The following is a 26,901-nucleotide window of genomic DNA, read 5'->3' on the forward strand; positions in this document are numbered from 1 at the left end:
GGAGCAAACACGTCAAAAATTGAAATAACTAAGTCATTAAAGTTAGAAACAGATTTATTTACATCTTTTTGGTCTATAATAAGGTCCCAGTTAATCCCAGTCATAATATCTTTAAAAATAGATAAGTCAATATTCTTTAAAGGCCTATATATACTCTTTTTTGGTATGTGTTTCTCTACGACCAAACTAAATTCACATACTATAAATGAATGGTCACTGAGGTTACTGATGTGATCGACAGTGACTTGTTCTGCAGAAATATCTGCACACACCAGATCAAGTAATGATTCATTATGCGTGGTAAAGTGCGTTGGTTCGTTGACAAATTGGGATAATTTAGTGAGTTCTAAAAATTCATTTAGATTCCGATAGCCTAAAGATTTACTGTCACTATAATTTACGTTGAAGTCTCCTACAATAATTAAATGGTCAGCCCATGAGAAACTAACTACGGAATCGTAAAGAGCGTTAAAGAAGGTGTCGACAGAAAACCATGGTGGGCGATATCCAGTACCAATGACAATACTTTTACCCCTCACCTTGATTGCGACCCACATTTGCTCCACATCAGACCAACAAGGATGCTGTAAAGTTCTAAAATTAAGACTTTTTCTGATGTAGAAACCAACGCCTCCACCGCGACTGCGTATCTGCTGTGGGCGTGGGGTATGTATTAGACGATACTCGTGGAATCTGGGAGCACGGCCCTCTTCTCCTTGTCTTAGCCAGGTCTCGTTCAACCCCAAAACATCAACGTTGTGTCGCTTAATAGCAATAAATAACTCCTCATGTCCAGTTCCCAGTGAGCAAGCATTCAAGAAACCAATTATAAGATTTTTTCTAATAGGCATTGTTAAGTTAATAATATAATACAATTCTCAAGCAAAATAATATAATGAACTAAATAAAATATGTCAATATAATAAATGGTAGATAGATAAAGACGATCACAGTAATTTGTACAGATATATACAGTATATATATGTATGAAAAAATAACGAAAAAAAGTTTCAATGAAATATTTAAAGAAGTGTAAAAGCCCGCCACTGTCATGAAGTCTAAAATATATTAGTTTTAACAAAAGCAATATAAAATTTCCACAAACGATATATTTTATGGCAAGTGCATATAATCTATATAATATTATAAATAACCGAACTAAATTTATACTATTATCCTCACAGTTTACACAATATGCAATGAAATAATTATTGTATACGAGATAATATAATATGTTCCGTGACCAATAGAAAAGAATATTAATAATAGTTCCTATAAAGTATGAAGTACCAACCGAGACACAACGTACATAATAAAATAAAATTTCATTTATTGAGTACACAGGAAATGTATTTAAATAGCATTGAGAGTAACTAACAATATTTGTTTTATAACTGTAAGCATCTAGATTTAAAAATATAAAAACTAAGAAATATCTACCTACAATATATTGCACTGCCATTAATATAACACAGACATAGCTAATTATGTGCATAAAAAATAAATGCATTATTTTTTTGAGAGAAGAGGAAAGAATGAATATAATGTAAAATAATATAAACGCTGAGTAAGACTGGTAAAATTGAGCATTGATAAAAATACAACTAGACTTAAAATTAACACAATCTGCGAGTTTACATAATACAAACAATATTATAAACAAAAAACCCTATCTATATCATCTTGTGATTTTATAGTAGTTTTTTCTGATTTACTATCTTTTCTGGCATAAATATTTCCGCCACGCGTCCAGATAAAACGCCAATTTTTTTCACCCCCAAGTCTTTCTCGTGCTATATAGAAAAGATTCCGATTTGCATATGTTAAATGCTCGTTTATATAAAATCGTCGCGGCTCGCCACCGACTCCCGTGCCAGCGGTATCCGCGCCGCGGCGCACGCGCGCCGCATGCAACAGTTCGTCGCGCAGGTGCCGGCGAGTCAGACGTACGACTATGGGCCGTGCGCGCGCCGTTCCGCCGTCGGTTTCCGCTTGCCGCCGCGTACCGCGTCTACGTACGTTTACTATGTCGCGCTCCTCAATAGATAAACCTCTCTTTTGTGCTAAGGTTATCACAACGTGTAAGAGATTCTCTCCGCTACTTTCACTTACGCCAGTAATCTCGACATCGTTAAGTAGGTTTTCCTGTTGGGATTCATTTAATTGCCTTTTTAATAATTCTATAGACTCGAGATTTTCGCAGCACGGTTTACTTTCTAATTGCGATACCCGTTCCTCCAGACCGTCGAGACGCGTACCGAAACTAGCTACCAACGTTGTTAGTCTAGACATCTCAAGTCTAAAGCTAGACAGCTCCGACCGCAGCAGTTTTATTTCCCTTACAAGAGAAGGTGACCCCTGTTGTTGGGGGGGCTCGACATCCAGAAAAACATCGGCTTCTCGTTCAGGAGCAGATACCGTCTCCGCTGCTTTATTGGCTTTAGCTTTGCACGCTTTGCAGATCCACTTTGCATTCGAACGGGCATCTGGGCTACAACATGGCTTATGATACAGCGCGCAGCATTTATTGCATTTAGCGCCATCTGCCGACGCAAAAAATTTGCCGCATGCATTGCATTTATTAGCCATAATGATATTGATATTTGATTAAGAATAATTCAACCTTAATCCGACAGATGGCGAGAAAGGAAGCTTCGCAGTGCTTAGTTTAATTTTAATTCTTATATTATCTATTATATTCTATTTCGTTTGGCTCCACATACAGTGTTCATGAATTAATATATATCACCAGCATTAGGACGATAGGAAGAACACCAGAGATTAAAAGTGACTGTTATTTTAAAAGGATCAGCTGTTCGGATGGACACGTAAGATCAGCTGTTCGTCAGCTGTTTACTTAGAGTACTCACAGTTCTGTTTAAGCACTTAAAACAACCAAGATAACTTTTTATTTGAACAATTAGGTCATATAAGTTCACTTTTATTCACTTTTAACTTTCAAAACTTAATTAAAATATTTTTAATAATTAAAAATGTATGAGAACAAACTATCACTGCAACTGTCAACTGTCAACCCCAAAGAATAACTATACCTACGATAAATTATACATAATACAATATAGTCTCAAATGCATACTAGTGAAATATTTTATTTGAATCAATAAAATAAATAAAAAAATAAAAAATAATAATAATACAAAAATAAATTCACAACACAAGAAAATCCGCGCGCAAATCATAGCGCGTGACAATGAAATCAAGAACTTTCGAGCCGACGCGGACGACGAAGGAGCCTAACAAAAGTACCTACAATCATAGGCGGCTCGTGACAAAATTGTATGGCCGTGTTCACTTGAAATAAAACAACGAAAATAGGTACCTACAATAGCGTTAGCAGTACAAAAAAAATGAGCACCACATTATAAATGTCTATTTATACACTAAAAATTATAGAGTATTTCAAAACGAATTCAATTATTATTTAGCAATAATTAGAAAATCCCCGAATTTGCATTCGTGATCGTATTCATAGTGTTTGTCTACACTAATATTATAAAGAGGAAAACTTTGTTTGTTTGTTTGATTGTAATGAATAGGCTCATAAACTACTGGACATTTTACCAATGTTTGCAAGTTTGTGATTACTTTGATAGTTTACCGATTTATAATAATTGTAAACTTATATCATTGTTTAAAAATATTCAAACACAATATGATATAGGTACTGATTTATCACTGGTTTCAGTGATGAACTGATGAGTCAATGTTAGCCACAATACTAATCACTTTCGTCATACATGTGTATGAACTATGATTGATGTGATTTGCAATGTGGTGAAATTTCATAAAAATCACGGGCCAATTTTTTGTTTTGAATCCCACCGAAAATACATATATTACTAATTGCGTTATTAGAATAATTAATTACTATACCCACGATCAATTATTACAATTTACAATATAGTCTCAAATGCATACTAGAGAAACATTGCAATTTGAATCAATTAAAATGCATAGCATACAAAAATAAATTCACAACACAAGAAATTCCGCGCGCAAATCATAGCGCGTGTCAATGAAATCAAGAATGTAATTTTATATCAAGCCGACGAGCGACGACGCCGAACTAAAGTACCTACAGTACCATTTACCTTCAGTGTACAATACAGTTTACAGACCTACGACGGACGAACAATAATGAGTAATAAATAAAAAAAAACATAGTTTCTAAGGTCATTAGTTTTATTTTATTTTATTGTTATTTTCTTTGAACGATTGGAAATGAAATTACTCAATTTTTACACAGAACTTTGATTTATTAGAATTATGCTCATTATGCATAAGATAACGAACGCGAATGCACGACATCTAGCGCGTCAATGTCTAAACATCGCCTTTCGTTTAGACATTGACGCGCTAGATCTGTAATAAGTATATAGTCTATGCGCTAGATGTCGTGCTTTATGTCGTGTTTCGCTTGGCAAAAGTCACGCACACTACTGTAGAAGTGTCAAATTTTTCCGGTATTTTACTGTTGTTTTTCTAAGTAAATATTGTAAATTATTGATTAAAAAGGTCGAACGCGCACACATTTCATTATAGAGAAGTGATAAAATGATTAGTTTTAAAGAAATAGTGTCTGTGTTAAGTGTTTAGAGGTAATCAAAAATGTATGGAGGGACGGTCGGAACATCAACCTTAACATGATTGATGAAAAAATTGTAAACATACATCCATTCAAACATCCGAATTTTGACATTTATGTTGCAAACTTAAAAAATAGGATAATTATAAGATTTTTTTATTTCGTTGCGGAATTTTTTGTGGGCGATTTCACAGCATTGCAATTTACAGTAGCAAAATAATGACAACCTGCTTTAGGTACTTGTATTTATTTTTAAATATAATTAGAATCAAGTAGCTGGCGTTTAATTGATAAAACTGTCTGTTTTTTGTCAAATTTTTCCTACACTAACATAACATACATACAAACACATACTTTTACACAGTATATTAACAAACACTAACAGACATAAATTTTTGCATAAGCAGACATAAGTAAGAATGTACAACGATGTCACAATGTAATATTTATTTTTTTAATAACTTGATACAGATTATGCAGAATGTTTACATAACATTCGAATTAAAGTTATGTAAACATAGAATTGACTATTCATTGACTGTCTCAGGTCGTTGTATTATGAAATCGTTTATCCCAATTAATATTTAATACATGCAATTAAGGATTGTGCAGCAGTTCAAGCTATGATTTTTTTTTGTTTTAAGATTATTTTTTGGTGATTTTTTTAACTAACTGAGAGATTTTGGTACTTACTTAATCTTGAGAAATAATGTGACCTATCAATATGATATTATGTAAAAAAATTGCAATACAGTAAACATAACAAGTTTTTAGTTTAGTATCGATAAAGATTAAAGACGTACTAACTTAATTATTGTTATTAATTGTTAATCCACTAGTAATCTTAATGATTAATCTTTGGACACCATTTAACTGTTTAAATTAGTAACTAGGTATCTATAAGGAAAAATAAAAAAAATTATAAGTAACTACAAGTAAAAAAAAAAGAATTTCAGATCTGGATTAAAATTATCTAGATGCAATCGTTGTTATTCGATACAAAAATTACACCGCATCATGCAATTAAACGCACAATTGCACACACACCATTTATATTTTATTATAAAAAATGCAAAGATAGCAAAGCATCGTATTTCGCTTGTATAGCGATAGTTAATTGCTCCACCGAGACATAGCACTTATAGTCATTTAGATACACGTCGTGAGACGAGAGCCACGTGTTCATCATGAGCGGTGTTATTGGTATGATGATTTTTAATGTATACTTAATAATATTATAAAGTTGAACAGTTGTTTGAACGCGCTAATGTCAGAAACTATTGTTTCGATTTGAAAAATTGTTTCGGTGTTAGATAGCCCAATTATCGAGGAAGGCATATATATCATCATGCTTAGACCGACAGAAGCGGAGCACTGCGGGTGAAACCGCGGGGCACGGCTAGTAACTTTAAGGATTTCAAAAAAAGAATAGATAAATCAATAAAACTAGTACGTTAGCTTATGTTTTTTTGGAGGTTGTTAGGAGAGGAAAATTATTATTGCAAATGTGTTTATTGTTTATTATGATGGAATGAGTTATTCATGAGATTTTTCCACGTGGATTTTATAAGTAGTAATGTGTTGGTTATTTACAAATAATAGTAAAGAATGCATCTCCAAATCGTGACCCGTATATTATTCTTTAGATAATTTTATGACCTTCCGCTTTGAGTCTCATAACGTGATAATAGTTTCCGATTTGTTAACGAAAATTTGTTTATAAAATAAATTGTTGCATAAAGTCGGTTACATAAAGAGTATGATATCAACTTTATTAAATATTGCCTATGCTGTATACTGTACCATTTAAATATTTTTAAGTTCCTAAATAATAATATGTATATTATTTTATGTAGTCTTAGAAACTTTAAATATAAAACTTCAGATATATTTTTATCATAGACATGCTTTTCGTTATATTAGAAAAAATGCGATCCGGTTCTACAAAAATAAATATAAAGCCTATGAAAAACCGCTGGAGTACCTTGAATAATCTTAATAAAAATAAAATAAATCAGACCTCTTGACTATTCAAGAATTTATTTCTCTTCTCTTGAAGATCCCCCCCCCCCCGATTATACTCGTCGGGGAACACAGGTTCAAGAAGCATGTTCCAGTCCCTTGCAATGTATAAACTAACTTGGAGCGCGCGGCTTCGCCTGCTTTGCAGAAATCTCAACAAATAATATACCTACTAAAACCATCCTTCTTGAACCACTCTATCTATAAAAAAAACTGCATCATTAACCGTTGCGTACTTTCAAATAATCTAAGCAATACAGACATAAGAACAGGCGCGAAGCGACTTTATTTTATGCAATGTATTTTATACAATTTATCTTATAAAATTTATCTTTTACAATTTATTTTTAAACCATGTATCTTTCGTAATTTATATGTGTAGTATCTCCTTTCAGGTGGCAGACAGGAAAGCCGGCTTCGTCGCACGACGTCGAAACTATGTGGTCTGCAGTCGTGGAAGAGGCGGCTGCCCATCACTATATGGCTGCCAGGATACTGCTTTGAATATCTCGTTAGAGATCTTATTGCAGGCAAGTTTTACTAGCCCAATAATGACAAAGTATTGAATATGCGATCTTTGATAAGTGTACAAAGTTTGAATTAAAGCTGTCCGTTTAAAGTGGGTTAAAATCGAGTGTAAAAGAGTCGGTTACACACAGGTTAAGTTAATATAGGCATGTACTAAAGTAAAGTGAAAGAAGTTCCTAATCGTCATATTCATGGTAAACATTTGTTTAGCGACAGTTGTTGATAAGTTGATTCATCATATTGCAAAGTTAAAGAGCCCGAGGAGCAACATTTAACGAGAGTTTTCAGCAACATTGTAGATCAACTGTTGCTCAACAAATGTTTACCACGAATATGAAACTTTATGTTAAGCCTGTTTGCATACGATAGCCAAATTCATAGTTTAACGAAAATAATTCCGCTTATAAAATTTCGGATTTAAAATATTCGATAAAAGAGTAAAACTGGAATAAACTTATTGGACTAAAAAGTGAAGTCCCGTGTCCCCTAGTGGGGTAAGGGGCAGATGCATTATCCATACATCTGTTTCACTGATCGATTTACTTTAGGAACAAGTAGGTGATCAGCCTTCTGTGTCCTGCCAGACCGAGACATTTTTTTTCGTCGTCTCCACCGGGAATCGACCCCAGGACCCCTCGGTTCTACGCTCATGCGTCAACCACTGTACCAAAGAGGCGGTCAATTATAATATTGGACGAAGGTGGTGGTAAATTCCATAGTGTCGTGGTGTAAACAACCTCATAACATTTTAATTTTTAATATATTGATTTGGAGTGAGGTAGGTCCTTGCTTTTTATGGAAAACCGGTCGTCATCTTGTTATTGTATATTTTTAAATACTGACAGAATTAATTACAAACTAGTATTTTATTTTTGTGAGTATTTATTACGAATTAAATAGTTTTTTGTAACAATGGTTCTGGTCTGTGAAGTACTTGAAAATGAGAAAAATAATATAATGAATAAATCGCGTCCAAAATCTTCTTATTCTCTATTTGTAACTAATGAAGTAAGGTGATCTAATTACATTACATGTAGTTCGAAAAAAAAAGTATAATACAAAACTTATGTTAAATGGAGTGACTTATAATGTCTCCAATTTAAGTAATTGATAATTATGAACAGCATTAAATAACGGTACGTAAAATAATTACCTTTAGTGGATATTACTTTTGGCAATGTTTGAGCTAGAAATATTTAGCAAGCAAGTAGTTTAATGCGATAATTTCTCTTCAGTCTTAATGCTATGCTATTTACATGCATTTTTAGAAAACAGTAAATAAGGGTCATATTTCTTAAAAATATTGAAAGAAATATATCACCTTTATTTATGCTATTAGAGATAAGATAATTATTTTTTTTAACAAAAGCTAAACTGCATTCGAATGATCAGAACTGGGTGTACAGTTCCGATTATTCGATTGGACCTATTAAAATTGTGTAATTTTAATGGGTCCAACTGGAAGGCACTAGCTTTTAAATATTAAAAGAATCATCAAAGTGAGGTAACAAGCAAAAAAAAAATGTTTTACTAGAATTGAGAACCCTCACTATTTTTGAAGTCGGGTGATAAAATAAATATCTTGGCGCGGGACAGACACAAGCGGCGCGGCGCGCATCGGGCGCACTGTCGGCGCGCATCGGGTGCGCTATTGGCTATTTCCAAAGTTCTTTCATAGAAAAGCGGCGCAAGCGTGGCACAACCGTGGCGTGCCGTCTCAACGCCTTTCCAAAATTCTTTCATACAAAATGTAGAAGAAGGACGTGGTGCAAAACAGATTGAAGAGGTGCGCTTATGGCACGTCCGCGCCCGCGCCGCTTGTGTTTGACCCGCGCCTAAATCACCTTGTATTTGTCGAAACGATTTATAAATAGGAAATGCACTAGGTATTAGCAAGCTTTAGGCCACACAGTACGTGGTACCATGTTTTGAATGCCAAGTTAGATAGAAAACTACATTAACATAAACTATGCAAAACTAGTTGTTTTGGTTAGAGATCGAGACCGAGATCGAGACCGATTAGAAAGTATCATAATTTATTTGCGATTTCTTCTCAAATGTTGTTTACATGTTGATTTATTTTATTACAAAATTTATTAGGTTTTACAATAAAAATTTGATTACTTCTTATGCATACTACATATAGAAACAAAAAAAAGACGTGTGGCACTCGGGAACTGCCGCGGTAAAGCTAATGCATGCTATGTCTTCAAGCCACACCTCCGCGCCCGTCGGAGTGGGGAGCGTGAGGTTTTTCGTTACTAAATTTCTGGATTCGGTCCCCGCGCTCAAGGCCCGCGATAGATAGCTATGCAATAGCTTAAAATAATGATCATGTGACAATATTAAATTTTATATTTTGTCTTAATTTTTTTATATTTTCAGGCATCACAGTGGGCCTTACATCTATACCTCAGGGAATAGCATATGCTATGGTAGCTGGTTTACCACCACAGGTATGTAAGGCACCTCATTTATCTATACTAATATTATAAAGATGAAGAGTATGTTTGTTTGTTTGTTTGAACGCGCTAATCTCAAGAAGTCTATGCACACTATTTATAAAGCATTTGAATGCCATAAAACCAAAAATATCAAATTCAAGTCCATACAGTTTACATATTTGGTACTTATGCTGAAATACTTTTGCTTTTGGACTTATCGATTTAATATTATAAGAATAGGTAATAAACTTTGTTATGACTATAGACACAGATGTAATATTAAAAAACCTGTTTTCCGACTTTGTGAAGTAAAAAATTCCATTCATGGTTTACCTAACGATTTTATAATAAAACTCCTCATAGTATGTTATAATATATTTTAATCAGAGAGCTTACTATAACATTAATCAATATAAGGAAGATGAAAATCCATCTACTATTTGCCATTCATAATATGTATTTTGAATTATTATTATAAAACCGGCCAAGTGCGAGTTGGACTCGCGCACCGAGTGTTCCGTACAAACATTTTTTTTATTATGTGTTATAACTTTTTAATATAAAATAGTAAATTGTTTCCAGGTAGGCCTATACTCCAGTATATTCCCCGGGCTAATGTACGCTATATTCGGCAGCTGTAAGGACGTGACAGTGGGCCCTACAGCTATATTAGCAGCTTTGCTAGCGAAATATGTCGCAAAGTCCGAGGATTTCGCGTATTTGGCCAGTTTGTTGACGGGATTGGTCATTTTTTTGCTAGGCGTTTTGCAATTGGGTAAGTTATGGTTATTTTTCTGTTGAGTGTTTATTTTATTGCTTTAAAATCATTAAATTCTATATTATATACTGATTTGTGTCTTAAAAAGCTTTCCGCGAAATGTACTTGGATATTTGGACCATATTTAGTATAGATTAATAGATAACATTTGAATTTGAATTTATTTTAATTTGAACAATCTTAACTTGATATGAACCTCTAATTTTTAAGTTTCATTTCCCTATTATTTTCTGTATAATTCATGTAGCGAGTATGTAGTTTCTGTAGCAAGTAAAGAATATATAAAAATTAATAAACTTAATAAATTTTCTTGCTGTTCAACCATCATCATACCAGACTACAAAGTATACAAAAGTCACTTAAACCTCACGTGAAACAACTTCACGTTAATGCCTAGATAAGATTCCAAAATCATAACACTAATCTTTACAATATGTTTGCAATCGGCCACTCGTGCGCAGACTTGTAGATAAACTCCGTTTAAGTAAACTAGATAAAGTTAAACTCTGTTTAAGTAAACTAGATAAGCCTTAACGATTAAGCACATGAGTAAATAAATATTACAGAGACAAAGCTTTATACAACCACAATATACAGATACAACCAGAAGGGAAACTTCATACAAACGCTCGAAATGGCTCACGCACACAAGCAAGCGTGTTTACGATAATCGTAGGGTTTCACACTTGCATGTGTGCGTGAGCCATTTCGAACGTGTTGTATGAAGTTTCCCTACTGGTTGTATCTGTATGTTGTGCTTGTACGTACGGCGAGATTTGAAAAAGAAACCAGTGTTCAATTTAACTGACAGTTTACCAGTTGACAATATTTTAGTTGTTTGTTTTCTGCAGTTGCAAGTTTTTATATATGTTTTTATTATTATGGAAAAATGCGGTATTTTTGTTTATTGCACTGTGCGTATGAATTATACTATAAAAAGATCATAATTTAAACCATTAAAAAGATTACAATGGGAAAGTAAATAAATTTTTATTAGTTATTACTAACAACCCTATCAAATAGGTAAGAATTTTGCACTTCTAAAGAAGGTTTGTCTCTGTACAATTTATTTACTCAGGTGGTTTAAGTAAACTCGGTTTAACGGTATCGTATCAATGTCTTGCAGGTTTTCTACTAGATTTTATATCGAAACCGGTTATAAGCGGTTTCACTACCGCGGCGGCTTTGCAGATATCGGCCGCACAGTTGAAATCTCTTTTCAGGGTTGCTGGTAAGTACTTTTTTATGCTGTACTAGCTGTGCCTTAATATATCCACAGCTGATATCTTTTTCTAGCCTTGTATTATAAAAATCCGTTCAATTATTTTTGTGTGAAAGAGTTACAAACATACACCCATATATTCTTACAACTTTCTATGTTATCCCTACTTCCCAACTATATTATAATATTATAAATGCGAAAGTAACTCTGTCTGTCTGTCTGTCACGCTTTCACGCGTAAACCTCTCAACCGATTTTGATGAAATTTGGCACAGGCAATCTTTAGACCCTGAGAAAGAACATAGGCTACCTTTTATCGAAACACCACGCGGGAAGCCGCGGGCGGAATCTAGTGTATTATAAAAGAAAAAGTACAATTTTCTGCCCATCTGCCAAATCTAGACAATCATTTTGAACATTTTTACCATACAGTAGTAACAATTTTGAAATGTTATATAGGAATTGTTTTTGAGTAAAATAATTTTCTCCATTTTCAGGGTCGTCTGGCAACACTTTTATAAGCGCTCTAATAAATTTCTTCAAAAACATCGGTACAGTGCAGCTATGGGACACTATACTAGGAGTTGCAACTATTATATCGTTATTTTTAATTAAGGTGAGCGGGTCTTATTTATTTTTAATAAATTAACTCTTATCAATCCAGTTTGAGTGTCCATTTAATTAAAATTTTCAATTACAATCAGAGATCGTCGTGTCAAATTTGTTTTGTATTTATGTATTGTTTCCAAATAAATGATTTTTTTATTATTTTCTATTTAATTAAAATTCTTTTGGAAAAAATAAGATAAGAGTTATACTTTAATACTGTTAATACAGATAAACTTTATTACTAGACATGTATTGTAATGACATCACAGTTTGAACCATTGCTTCAGAATTTTTGAATCTTACAAAAATTTCTAATTCACATAATAAGCAGAATGAAAACCTATATTTTTGAAATTTCACAAAAAGCAAATTAAACTTTAAAGTCAATAATTTTAATTGATTTCAGCGGTCAACAATAACCGCCCCCGAGGGTTCGTCAAAATGTCGCTCACTAACTTCAGCCACATGGTTATACGTAGTTCGGGCACGGAACGCGCTAGTCGTGTTCGTGGGTTCGATTCTCGCGTACGTACTGTTCTTGTATGGGAAAACGCCGTTTAAACTGACTGGTGAGTTAGTGTAAACTATATAAATTTATAAAGAATAGAAAAAATTCGATCACGAAGCGGGACTCGAACCCGCATCCTTTCGCGCCATTCATAGTGTAAACTAATTTTGATTTAGTTTTGTGAATTAAATAGGTTAATAATAGGGTAGTATAGGGTTGCACGCTAGATAGTAAGAACCAGCAAAAGACATTGCCAGGAATCACAGACACGATAGAAAATCTATTGTGTCGTGGCCCGATCGTGCCGCTCGGTGGTCAAGGGATTAATAAATTTAATAATGTGTGGTTATACTACGTGAATAAATTAAAATTACTGCCATGAAACTTGAAAATTTAATATTCCCATCAAAAAAGTAAATCATAGGGCTTAAAAATTCAAATATATGAATTGTTATAACATTAATATGTCTATGACGCGAAGCTATTTTCACCTCAAAAAAATGCACAGCTAGAGAACTTTTCCCTAAAAAAAAAAAATGGTTGTCTGTAATGTCGGTTTACTGACGATAGTTGAAAATGACAACGTTCGATTGTGCTTCTTTGTCGCTCGTTCCGCGCTCTCGCTTGCACTTCAAGCCTTACATGGAACGCCTCAGAGCGAGGTAACGCCGCATGAGTCATGTTTTTTCGTGCGTGCAGCCGGCTCTATCGAATTATAAGAAGTTGTCACGTCAAGAAACAATTTATATTAAAACTACAATTTTAATTTATTATTTATTCTAGGTACAATCCACGGGGGCCTCCCACGTTTCGGGCTCCCACCGTTCAGTACAACAGTTAACAATGTAACTTTAGGATTCGACGGTATGCTCGCGGAGTTGGGGCCCGAGGGGCTCGTGATGCCCCTAGTCGCTATACTCGAGAGTATCGCTATTGCTAAGGCTTTTGGTTAGTATTTTGATTTAAGGAGATTTTAAAAACACAATAAATAAATAATAAATAAATAAATATTTCAGGACAATTTTCACACACGGCACAATCTGATCCCATACTAAGCTTTCGCTTGTGTTATGGAAACCAGATGGCTGATAAACATACATATGTATATAATTATTAAATAAATACTTATATAGATAATTAACACCCCGACACAGAGCAAACATCTATGTTCATCACACAAATATTCGACGACGCGGTTGGCGCAGTGGTAAAAGCAACTGCCTACTGAGCCGACGGTCCCGGGTTCGATCCCCGGTCAGGGCAAATATTTGTGTGATGAACTCAATTATTTGTTCTTGGGTCTGGGTGTTATTATCTATATATGTATTTATAATATTATATTTATCGTCGCCTAGTACCCACAACACAAGCCTTTGAGCTTACTGTGGGACTAGGTCGATTTGTGTAATAATGTCCTATAATATTTATTTATTTATTTATTTATTTATTTATTTGCCCCGGGTGGGAATCGAACCCACGACCTCTGGCTTGGAAGGCAGGGCCACTATACCAACCAAGCCAACCGGTCAGTCAAACAATATTAAGCTATTGCATAGCTTCTATCGCGGGCCTTGAGCGCGGGGACCGAATCGAGAAATTCCGTAACGAAAAAACCTCACGCTCCCCACTCCGACGGGCTCGGAGGTGTGGCTTGAAGGCAAAGCATGCAATAGCTTTACCGCGGCAGTCCCCGAGTGACACACGTCTTTTTTTATATGTATCCCTCAGCCGATAGTCACGCGGTAGACGCGACACAGCGTTCTACAATTTGATACTGTTATTCGATTCACAGCTATTATATTACTTATTATCATAAAAAGCAATATTATTTACAATATTATCTATCATGTTATCTAGCAACCGTGTGGTAGACCCGACGCACAAGCTTTGCTTTTCGATACTCAACCTTACACTTAATATTATAAGACACATAACCTAACAAAACATAACAACACATAACATATGTTACATAGTATTCTGCTATACGATTTTCAACCTTATGCTTATAACTATAAGACACAATATCTATCCCCAATCGATAACTGCGCAGTGGCCGCGTCGCATCACTTTGCTATTCGATTCTCGACCTTTATACCTAACACTATAAGACACAATATTTCAGCTGGCAGTCGCGCAGTAGACGCAACACAAGAGATGCTAGCACTCGGACTGTGCAACGCGTTCGCTTCGCTCGCACAGAGCATGCCTGCTACTGGCTCGTTCACTAGAACTGCACTCAATCATGCGAGTGGGGTTGTTACACCCGCCGGGAGTTTTTTTAAGGGTGAGTAATATATTTTGTTTTAAGGAGATAGAAAGAAGATTATAATCGTATACACAACATTACTAATTAGAATTATAAACTAGATGCAAGTACAATCGAAAAATAATAAGTATTGAATTCAAACAAGTTGTTTTTCAGTTTTTACTGCCACAGTTGCAACTGTGGCGCATTATGGGGGAGGCCTACGTCCAACGGTTGACTTATCCGGGCTGAATGACTATTATATAAGAATAGAAATAGATTTAGTTTTATTTCGGTTAAAAAAATGTACTTCTTTTTAACACGCTTTTATTAGCTTCACCTATGTATGTAACCGACTACTTTGGACTCGATTTCGTCCCATTCTAAACGGACTTAAGTTTGTTCACTTATCTAGGATCGGTGACAATACAATAGTTTAATGAGATTAAGCGTGTGTTACGGTTTTTAAAACTTTATTAATTGTTGTTGCCTTTAAATTCTTAATTTTCTTTCAGCGTGTCTAGTGTTGCTATCTGTAACACTTTTAGCGGAGGCGTTTTATTTTATCCCGAGGGCAACACTGGCGGGAATCATCATGGTTGCCATGATTTCAATCATAGAACTGTCCATTGTTAAACGGCTTTGGCAGAATAGCAGTAAGTGAATCTTACATTTTGGCAATATTTTTGTTTGCATTAAATAGTTTATATTTGATAGGGTAATTTGAAATTTTGTTGGAATAAATATTTTACTGCTTTCACTACTATTAACAAACACATATTATATGGATATTGTAATGTGTTCTTAGTTTTTTTTGGTATTTGTAGTGATCGTTTAATTACAGATATCCCTGATTTTTATAATTTAAGCAAATTTTTCGTGAGTTAACTTCCTTTTGATGGCGCCAAAGGTTTATCTTAAAAAATTCTCAAATGACGCTAGCCCGGTCTATAATTAATATGATAACAAAAAAGCGTGTGTGCCGGGCACACGTGTCAGAAATAAAACTTCTTTGGCAAGATTCAAAGATACCAAAATTATCGCATCCATGACGTGACGGTATTGCCATGACGCGACCTTGAAATTATTGCCTCACTCCATGACGTGACGGTATTGCCATGACGCGACCTTTAAATTTTATTCTCAACATGCTTAAAGAAGTTTCACTTGAAAATACATTTCGTTTGTTTTAGAAGCGGAACTCTGCGTGTGGCTGCTAACAGTGGTACTGGGAGCGTGTGTGGGGCTGGAATATGGTATCGCTGGTGGTGTGGCCGCTGATGCTTTGCGGGCGCTGTTCACTGCTGCACGACCGCACTTGCATACAGAGTGTGTTAAGGTACCAGGCTCACATATACTATAGGAGATGCATGCGAAAACTTCTCATTATAAGAAAAGCTCTTTTCAACGATGCAGAGATTTATTTACTAGGTTCACATGAACTGTAGGAGCTGTATAAAACATTGACCGCACCGACATTAAGGTACCAGGCTCGCATATTCTGTAGTAGACTACAAGCCCGCATAGGACAAAAATATGGGTCAAATGAACCACCAGGGGACATATCTAGATCGATAGCAGAGCAAAAAATAATAAGATTCATCACTATGCCGTCACTTGTAAGCTGTCCAACTGAGTGCAGATGAGAATTGAAAAGTACAGGTAGACTCGGTAAATTTTGGTCATATATTTTTGTACGGCATTCTTAACCATCGATAGATCCATTAAAAATAATAAGAAACCGCTCAGTGCCGTACAAAAATGGTGGTCCACCAAGTCGGAATTTTTATTTAATTTCCGAGAGTTACCGGGGGTAAATTTGGTCATTTGACCATGTACGGCATCTGTGTCATACTATTGCTATACTGCTTTTAATCCATTATTCCGCAACGCCGTACAAAAATCGAGAGTTGCAATCCCCTCTCTTTCCCCACTCCACGGGGTCATTTGACTAAGTACGGCTTCGGTTCCAAAACATTATCTAGCACTCAAAAGTACTATTAAAAGCAATGCCGTCAAAAAATAATTGTTCTTTTAAACGTATACCAATAATCATCTTAATTTCATCGAATTCTTGATATAAAGAGCTGTAAGGTCATTTGACCCTGTACGGGAACTTTTTTTTAACATGATATTGTAAAATTCAATTGTTGTATAGTATTGCCGTTCAAAAGAAACCGTTCTAAAAAAAGTTATAGAGAAATGCAAAACCAGAAATTTTGTTAAAGTTTAAACATCGTAGATTAATGAAATAGTTTTCTACACTTTATCCGTTGTTTTAAATAGTATTAACATAGATAAATTAGGAAAAAACGATGCCGTACATTTTTGTGCAGACCACATCTTTTAGGCTGATGAAAGCGACGAAAGCTACAATTTTAAGGGTGCTTTATGGCCATTTGATACAGTACGGCATTAACATATTTTTACCCAACTACGGCAAAGCAAAAGGAGGGTTATGGTTGTTTACACGTCATGTATGTATGTTCATCTATTCCCTCGTAACTTCTAAACTACTTATCAGAATTCGACAAATGACATATCATTAGAAGCGTCTGAATTGTTCACTGGATAACCAGCGACCAGCTAGCTAAAGGCCATATGGGGTTTCACAAAATCTAATGTGGCGCCCTCTAGCGGACAAAACATACAGAGTAAAAAAATAAAGTTAAGATAAATATGCAGTATTTGGTATCATTTGAAAGCGCTTTACTTGTACATTTTGAATATGTATATATTACTAGCATTTGCTTGTGACTTTACCTGTATTCATGGACTGATTGCATATAATTCACATCTTTTCGTTCATAGCTTTTTTATTAGTTCATCAATTTAACGGAGTCCATTCCACCTGACTCCGACTTTCCAAGGTGATAATTAACCACCTCGAGCTTCTTAATATTAATGTATATTTATATTTTATTATAAAAATATAAAGCAAACATTTCGTTATATGGATTTTTTTCTTTTTCAGATTTTTCCCCTTTGAACCAACGAAAATGTACGGCACATGAAAAAATATTATCTATGCATAAAATACTTTAAAAATAAATTTATTTCGTGTTGTGTCAAATGACCCCCTGGAGTGGGGAAAGAGAGGGGATTATAACTCTCGATTTTTTCGACTTGTCCCCATGATTTTTGTACGGCGTTGCGGAATAATGGATTAAAAGCAGTATAGCAATAGTATGACACAGATGCCGTACATGGTCAAATGACCAAATTTACCCCCGGTCACTCTCGGAAATTAAATAAAAATTCCGACTTGGTGGACCACCATTTTTGTACGGCACTGAGCGGTTTCTTATTATTTTTAATGGATCTATCGATGGTTAAGAATGCTGTACAAAAATATATGACCAAAATTTACCGAGTCTACCTGTACTTTTCAATTCTCATCTGCGCTCAGTTGGACAGCTTACAAGTGACGGCATAGTGATGAATCTTATTATTTTTTGCTCTGCTATCGTTCTAGATATGTCCCCTGGTGGTTCATTTGACCCATATTTTTGTCCTATGCGGGCTTGTAGTCTATAGGAGATGTGTGAATCTCTGGACGAACACATGCTTTCTAGTCCCTCTACCTAACTTTGGAAAGTTCTAGAATTTAGCCCGGTTTACATTATCATTAGTGTTTAGTATAATGCATTAGAAGAGTGCCTTAGAAACGTGTAAATGCTACTCGCTTAAGTATGGCTTAGAACTTTTCTAGTTGCCTTCCAAAAAATATAATTGATTTCTATTTCGGAGAGTGCACAAGTGTTAGAGTACTCACTTATAATGTATAATTATATTGTTATTATTAGAAACGATTTAACTTGTGAGAATTATTATTTGTATGAACTCATAAGGGAAGGCATTGTTTTCTGAGACAGAGGTAATAACCAAGTTCAGAAGACAGAGCAAAGTTGTGAACCGAATATGAAAATTTGCTAATAAATATTATTTTATTTTATTTTTTTTATTAAGTAGACGAAGTTTAAAAAACCTATGTTATAGATTATTCAATATTTTTTTACGCTTTTCATTAACACCCATTAGTATAGATTTATATGCTATTTCGTTTATTATACCCATTTAAATATTTTTTGAATAAATAATTAAATGTTTCCAACAGCTCGGTAACCAGGACTGCATAATCATAACCTTCACGGGCACACTTTCCTACGCGTCAGCGGAACACGTGGCCCATACAGTGAGGTCGCAGGTTCAAATCCGTAGCCTCGTGTTTGTGTTCGATGGCAGGCAGTTGAGGGCCTGCGATTTTGGTGTTGCTGAGGTAAAATCAACCTTATTTAGTGTGTGGTTAGGTATGTTTTTGTTTGGCTTTAAAAATTTAGTGAAAGTCATATTGTGAAATTTTTAATGAATCACGGTGCAAGAAACGGGTTTGAATCCCGCCTTGTGATCGAATTTGGCCTATTCGGTGAAAAATTATTATTTCAAAATTATTTGAATGCTATAAAATGAAATATAAAAGACATGGTTTATTAAAAATAATGATAATAAGCGAACGCCAAGTTTCGTACTGACATACAAGATATAATATTTTTTGCAGTTACTGTCTTTATTCATATATTTAAATTTGGATTGACTCTTAAAATCTTAAACCATTCAAAACTAAACCTTATCGCTATATCATAAGTTATATAATCCCCTAACTCTTTTTTTTTCGCAGAATCTTACTACTGTGATATTAGATTTAGAGAAGAACAATCATAGTGTGTTGTTGTGGAACTTCGACGTGAAAATCCGCAAATTGTTTGAAGATATCTCGCAGGATATGTCGCACAAGTTCGTTAGTGGTCCCAGTTTAGAAGATTTAGTATTAGGTGAGAAATATTATTTTTATTTCATTTATTATTTATTTATTTATTACACTTTACTATACTAGTATACATATATCTATTATTACTTAAAACTAAAACTTATAGCTAGACTAGCACAGAGGACGGCCTTATCACTAAAGAGTAATCTCTTCTTTATATTTATATGGATTTAAATATTGAATCCGCTTTTTGATACATAGTGAAATAATGTTACCAGATGAAATAATGTGAATCAAAATTATTTTTAATGATTTTAAATCATAAAAATTTACCAATCAACTATATCTAAAATTAAACATTTATAAATTCTAAAAAATCCAATGTCCATTTATTCAATTTTATTTATTTTATGACTTTAACAGAATATTTTATTTATTTTCAGGTTTACAGTCTGCAAGACAAGATAGTAGCATAAGTATACCAACGTGATAGTATATGTTAAAATTAAAAACGTGTTCAAACAGGGTTTAGTTCTTCCAATTAATGTAGATACAGAATGTGATATTAATAATATATTATTATGTATACAATTATTTATTAATATAAATATTGTAAATTGTAAAATAAAGAATTTTTATTATTGCTCCATGTGTGTTTTATTTGGTAAGATTGTACCTATTATAATTATTTTGGTTGTTATAAGAAAAGGGAAAGAGAATTTTTCATACTATAACATAAGCAGTCCGTGTACGTCGCTCAGGGGGAGGCTCCCTAAATTTTATGTGAATTATTAATATTCTGAAACAGGCACACAAACAATCAAAATGGAACTTTAGTATATGAGTTATTGCGTCTTTTTCTTTCGATGTACAAGACAATTACGTAATTGTAACATTTTCACTGGATTCATTTTTTATTCAAAAATTATGCCTTTTTTTAAGGATTATTACATTTTTTGACGTGACAACGTCTTATAATTCGATAGAGCCGGCTGCACGCACGAAAAAACATGACTCATGCGGCGTTACCTCGCTCTGAGGCGTTCCAAGTAAGGCTTGAAGTGCAAGCGAGAGCGCGGAACGAGCGACAAAGAAGCACAATTGGACGTTGTCACGTTCAACTATCGTCGGTAAACCGACTTTACAGACAACCAATTTTTTTTAACATTTACTTGGACTTTATGTCTATAATAATTAATGTTAACAGTAAGAAAATATAGTTTACTATGCAATCCCAGGATATTATTTTACAGTGCCAGAAATTATGTTAGTGAGCCTCCTCTTAACTGGTCGAGCAGTCCGTGTACGGTCGCTCAGTGTCTTGTTTTTATTTTTAACTTCTATCACTGAGACGCAAAAGTATCTATGGCCATACTAAGAGATATCATCTATTAGCCCTAGCAAATTATTCTTAATTAGGTACTTTTACTGTATTATATCATTTACCAATACGAATAATTTGACTTGTAGCACTTAAAAAGGTCGATTCATTAGTACTAATTGATATGTAGTTAATTAACGGAATAGAAATGGCACGTTAATAAAATATTAATTGCCCTCAGTTGAAAATAAAAAAATGTGTGCGTGTACTAGTGTACACACGTAAGAAGTGAAACTACTTTATGACGTTATTTTTCAAAAAATAATTTACTATATGCAACTTTACAGAAATACGTCGAATCACGCGTGGTAGGGATAAGAAAAAGATGGCGCGTAACGGAAACATGTCACGCGTAACGAAAAAATGTTACACTAAATTTTTTCCAACCCCGATAAAGAAGTTTCACTTCAAAAAAAACTAGGTGATATATTATATAGCTACAAGATTTTCCATTTAGCTACCACACTCAAATCTTTCAACGCTATTAAACATTACAATTTCTCTCACTATACAACAAACAATTCTGTACCTCATCTACATAAAGTCACGTTATTTCCCCATGGCACAAGATTGAAAGAAAATTTAAACCAGTTAGACCGGGAGATACTGACACAAAATTTCGAGTCATTTGTAACAGGATGGCGGTTCTACAGGGGTCTTAGTACGCAATGACAAAAAGAAAAACGATGGCGTGAACGCTGGTACCGGCGGCTTAGTCGCGTGGGCGTTAGTCGAACTCGTCGGAAAATAGCGAAAGTCAAACGATTTGTAACAGTATGGCACTTATTTTTCCTGTAAGTTTGAGGATCAACAAATATAAATACAAAATTTCAAAGATCTATGTGTTGGAAATCTTCACTTATATAAATTAATAATAAATTAAGTTTTCAAGTATGACAGCACTTTTTCCCCCTACTAGAAGTATGGCAAATATAATAATGGTCACATTTTATCAAATACTCTCCAAAAATCCAAATGCAATACTGGTACTAAAAGTTTGGCGAAATAAAAATTTTTTGCAGATTTTCGGCGGTATGGCGACCATTTGGAATCGTCCGAAAAGTATGGCATGGCGATATTCGTAAATGGCTGCACGACGATAGTTACCTGTGCAAAAGTAAGCCTGGTACAAATGGTTGAATGATTGTTTTATTTAAATCAACACATTCGCGTCGGTATGGCGGGCTGTAAGTCACACCGGAAAAGTATGGCATGACACTACCGCCTACTACTTTTTTATGGGCTATCGGTAAATTCTAAAATTTTTGTGTTACAAATCGTTTGACTTTCGCTATTTTTCCGACGAGTTCGACAAACGCCCACGCGACTAAGCCACCGGTACCAGCGTTCACACCATCATTTTTCTTTTTGTCATTGCGTACTAAGACCCCTGTAGAATCGCCATCCTTGTTACAAATGACTCGAAATTTTGTGTCAGTATCTCCCGGTCTAAGTACCACGTTATTTGAATGCAACAATGATTGCCTCCGTATGAGACAATCGTAACGTAATATCGAGGGGCCCGGTTGCAATTTGCATCACTTTACTACGGTTACGGATTCAATTCCGAGCCTCGTAAAATGTACCGGTTAAGGGGCGGTTGTTTTTTGGTGAATACGGGAATCACGTCACTTGAATAGTTTAGGTTGGAACTTTAGAAAGAAATGTGCGTAAATAATAGATTTCTGTCTTTTAGAAGATTGATGTCGAATTGTGAAAATTTGGCCGTATGATTATCCAAGTAATACTAGTTTTCCGCCCGCGACTTCGCCCGCGTTTTAAAAGAAAGTGGAATTTCCAAGATAAAACCTATCCTATGATCAAAGTTATCCTCTATATGTATGCTAAATTGCATTGTAATCGATTCAGTAGTATTTGCGAGAAAAAGTAACAAACATACATTGTGTATAAATCTATCCTCACAAACTTTCGCATTTATAATATTAGTAGGATTATTTTATTAAGGGAAGGACATTGTCAGTATTCTGGGAAAGGAGGTTGACAAAATTTGAATATGGTATGATAAAAAATTACTGGGCTGTAATGTGAGATTAGGGCTAAAGATAGCTTAGAGGCTTTTTCCGGGACAGAAGAGCTAAAGGGACGTTAACGATTAATGAATTACTGAAAACTTTGTGGATACCATTTTTATTATAATAGGATTTCTCGTTGGTTTTAATCGAATTTGTGATTTGCTTAAGTGGTATTACGCTGAATCGAGGATCAAATACTTGTTCGAGAAAGTAATGGAATTTAATTCCATAATTATTGTTGGTATTGGCATCATAGGCTTGACATAATATTATTATACTTAGTATTAAAATTAAAAAGATGCATGAAGATTGAATAATAAATGAATGTGTAAATGTCGTGGCCATATCGTAAATTTGCTCATTTCATGATATGACTGGCCATTTCACGAAATGGTCGCATTTCGTGAAATGGCCAATTTAGTTTGGCCACATCATGATGTGGCTTGAGCATATCAATGATAAGAAATCGTTTCACGATATGGCCAACTAAACGCGCGGTTTTTTCATGAAATGATCAAAATTATTTGATCATATCGTAAAATAGTTACATTAATCATTGGTAGAGGCGCTGCAAGCTCTGTGTTTATGTGATAAGATGGCGGCCGCTTGCGAAAATTTAATTATTCGCAGTTAAGAACTTCATAATTCGTTTAATAACAATATGAAGAAAGTCATAGCAAAGAATTTACGACGGTTCGATTACTATGGAAAATGTGGATATCTTATATATGTATTGAAGAAAAAATGCGTCGTAAATAAAATAATTTAAGACGCATTTTTTCTTTTAGGATATATATTTATATATCCTACTATAGTATTATAATTGTTTGTTTTTTAAAAAGCGATCCGCTTCTGGCACTCGCCGGCCGCTGCCGCGGCACGCTCGCTTTGCTCGCTCGGCTCGTGCGTTGTTTATCAAAGTCTAACCTAACCTAACTGTTTTTTATTGCAAAAACGATTCGCTTCTAGCATTCGCCGGCCGCTGCCGCGGCACTAACTTAAATGACATTAAACAAGTTTTAAGAATATTCTGAATTTTAATATTTTATGGACTCTTTAAATTTTATACGATCTGGCCAAATGTGGATGGCCATATCGTGAAACGTTGACGATTTAACGATCTGATCAAACTATGTTGGCCATTTCATGAAATGCGAACATTTCGTGAAATGATCGATTATATCATGAAATGAGCAAATCTACGATATGGCCACGACATAAATACGCAGTAGAAATAATATTTAGATACTTTTATTACCAATTAGAAATTAAATACTGTACCCGATTTTTTATGTTGTTTAACTTGTACGTTTAAAATCTGAGCTATAGAGAATGAATACATCACATTCTACGATCATTGTACTGGTTTTTATCTTCTTTTGTATTACACACAAAACAAGCTACACCCAATAGTGTACCACTTCACCTTAACACCAGGACCTTAAAACAAGAAAGATTTAAGGTTTATTATAGAGTTTAGAGCGTCGGCACGTGCTGACTAGACGTTTTATATTCAGCCCTCGTCCTTTGCAATTATATAGAGTGCAATTACATGTAATCGAATGCAATTCGTACATAGTGTTTGTTAACTTCTGAGCCAATTGCGAGCGACGTTAGAATCCTTATGGGTAATTTGTTATGCTCGTAAGCTTTTTCTGCTGCTTGAATTCTGAAAAAAGCATTTGTGTTGTTATGTTATTGTGTTACAATTGATTATGTGGAGTATAGTTGAGCTTGGGTTTTTAAATTATTGAATTATAATTGATTATCTGGAATCTGGAGTAAAGTTTTTATTGCTGGATTATTTATAATCACAAATTACAACATTCAACTACGAATGTTGTAATTTGTGATTAGGTACCTATAAGGCAGCGATTTTAAGGAGTTACCTATATTATGTGTGTTAGCCACATTATGATTACTAAACAAACATTACAATAATTACAAAATTAATTTTAGTGTTGCAATGTTACTAACATACCTACCTTTTTCAGAATAACATCTAATATTTTGCTTTTAAAGGGGCCTTAATTCAGCAATATGTAACTAAGTCTTGTTTTAGCATAATGGACTGCTTAATATCACAACATGATACTTCATAAAAAAATACGTGTGGCACTCGAGGACTGCCGCGGTAAAGCTATAGCATAGCATCGCATCGCTCTGCCGGTTGCAGTGGGGGTTGTTAGGTTTTTTCGTTACGGAATTTTTACATTCGGTCGCCGCGCTCAAGGCCCACGAAAGAAGCTATGCAATAGCTTAAAAACTTATGAACTGTAAGTCAATCTTAAATACTGTCTTATTGTAATATAACCTTATTGTAATTATTTTACATTACCATAAGTACAAAACGAACAACTAAAACGTTAATTTCTACATATCTCAACTCGCGCTTGGCTGTTTCGAGATAGAGCTGGCGTTAAACGGCGTGGTCTGAGCCTCAGCCAAGCCAGCCCTACATTTATTTTAAATCGCAAATACGCCTTTAGATATCGTCTTCGTATACCATTTGAATCATCCAGTTACTGGTGACCGTTGAGAGACTGGCTTAATTAATTTTTATATAACTAGTATTTTATTTTTTTCGTTATATTTTATTGTAGAGAATAATAGGCGTTAGTGATTGATTTAACATACACATTACACAAACTCACTCTAAACATGTGAATCAAAGTTTTCCGCCTATTAAGACATTTTTTCATCAACTGTATTGTTTATAAACACGATATAATAATCATTAGACATTTTTTACGTTTACAACTTACATTAATTTTAAAATTTTATCTCCAGCAAAATATTCTCATTTACTCTATCCTGCAGGACTGATAAGTCAAAAGTATGTTTCCAATGATATCGTCATAAAGTAGTAAGTAGTATCTAGTAGTAACTTATTCACATTTATCTACCTTTACGATGTATAAATCTATATTCTTCCGTTAACCAATCACATAATAAAAAATTAAATACGCCAGTTACATCCGGATTGTAAACGCAGCACAGAACTAAATCCCAGTTAGAATTCAACGAGTTAAGCCAAGCTGAGTAATGGCGGACAAGCTCGAAGCGACGTCTATAATGTTTCGTAAATAAACCTAATAAATAATAGCAATTTGCGACATTACAAACGGATCGCTTAATCTCGTTTATTAATTGTTATTTTAAACGGCGATAATCCTAAAATATTTTAAGTATTAACGTTAGATAAATTCGAAACGAAATGCGTGCAAAATTGTTAATTGTTTATTTTAATATTCCCGTCATTTGTTTTGGCAAGAAGTGATATTTCAAATTTACAATAAAGCTTCGCAAATTAATGGCAAGTAAAATTAATAATTATCATCCTCGATGTGTGTAAAATATGTACGAAATCCCGTGAAGTCGATACCTAATGGGTAAAAATTATAATTAACCTAGAAATAGAACAGAAATCGAAGCTTATTTATATATCGCTAATAAACGCAAAGTAACCATATACATTTTTAATTAACCATAAACGAAAACACATGATCAAAGAAATTTCATTTAATATCAAACAGAACCCCAATTAAGTCTACATAAAATTGAAAATTCCTCAACACGGAAGCCTACGGAATCCATTTAAGTATTTGTACAAATATAATAACCGTTTGAACCGTTTTAATTCCCTAGGGTCTCGCGATTTTTCAAAGCGTGCACGAAATAAAAACTTGTATGAGGGTAGTCGGAACACGTTTCCTGTGAATTACGATGTGGCTGTGTAGCGGAACTAAAGAAACACG

General features: G+C 34.3%; 2 protein-coding genes across 3 annotated transcripts in view; one reads left to right on the plus strand and one right to left on the minus strand.

Moving 5' to 3' along the window:
• The window catches only part of LOC149906744 (sodium-independent sulfate anion transporter-like), a 34,016-nt gene extending 13,640 nt beyond the window's left edge, over positions 1-20,376 (plus strand). The window contains exons 1-14 of one of the 2 annotated variants that reach the window (XM_090104930.1): positions 5,703-5,809; positions 7,024-7,158; positions 9,542-9,612; positions 10,183-10,375; positions 11,505-11,609; positions 12,097-12,215; positions 12,615-12,777; positions 13,500-13,664; positions 14,839-15,000; positions 15,477-15,617; positions 16,155-16,300; positions 19,079-19,240; positions 19,640-19,793; positions 20,173-20,376. In XM_090104930.1, coding sequence (XP_089961056.1) covers positions 5,794-5,809; positions 7,024-7,158; positions 9,542-9,612; positions 10,183-10,375; positions 11,505-11,609; positions 12,097-12,215; positions 12,615-12,777; positions 13,500-13,664; positions 14,839-15,000; positions 15,477-15,617; positions 16,155-16,300; positions 19,079-19,240; positions 19,640-19,793; positions 20,173-20,219 — 1,779 coding nt within the window. In that variant the 5' untranslated portion in view covers positions 5,703-5,793 and the 3' untranslated portion in view covers positions 20,220-20,376. Of the gene's footprint in view, positions 1-5,702; positions 5,810-7,023; positions 7,159-9,541; positions 9,613-10,182; positions 10,376-11,504; positions 11,610-12,096; positions 12,216-12,614; positions 12,778-13,499; positions 13,665-14,838; positions 15,001-15,476; positions 15,618-16,154; positions 16,301-19,078; positions 19,241-19,639; positions 19,794-20,172 lie in introns of those variants that run through there. The other variant, XM_090104929.1, reaches the window with a different exon arrangement.
• Positions 855-3,027, minus strand: LOC149906745 (uncharacterized). Its single transcript, XM_090104745.1, has one exon. The coding sequence runs from the start codon at positions 2,587-2,589 to the stop codon at positions 1,654-1,656; it is 936 nt and encodes a 311-aa protein (XP_089960871.1). The 5' UTR covers positions 2,590-3,027; the 3' UTR covers positions 855-1,653.
• Positions 20,377-26,901: the final 6,525 nt, after the last annotated feature.

This window comes from Colias eurytheme, chromosome 8 (assembly GCF_061535395.1).
Source record: "Colias eurytheme isolate Ceu_HAF_F1 chromosome 8, ilColEury1 Martin Lab GWU primary, whole genome shotgun sequence".
Taxonomy (NCBI): domain Eukaryota; kingdom Metazoa; phylum Arthropoda; class Insecta; order Lepidoptera; family Pieridae; genus Colias; species Colias eurytheme.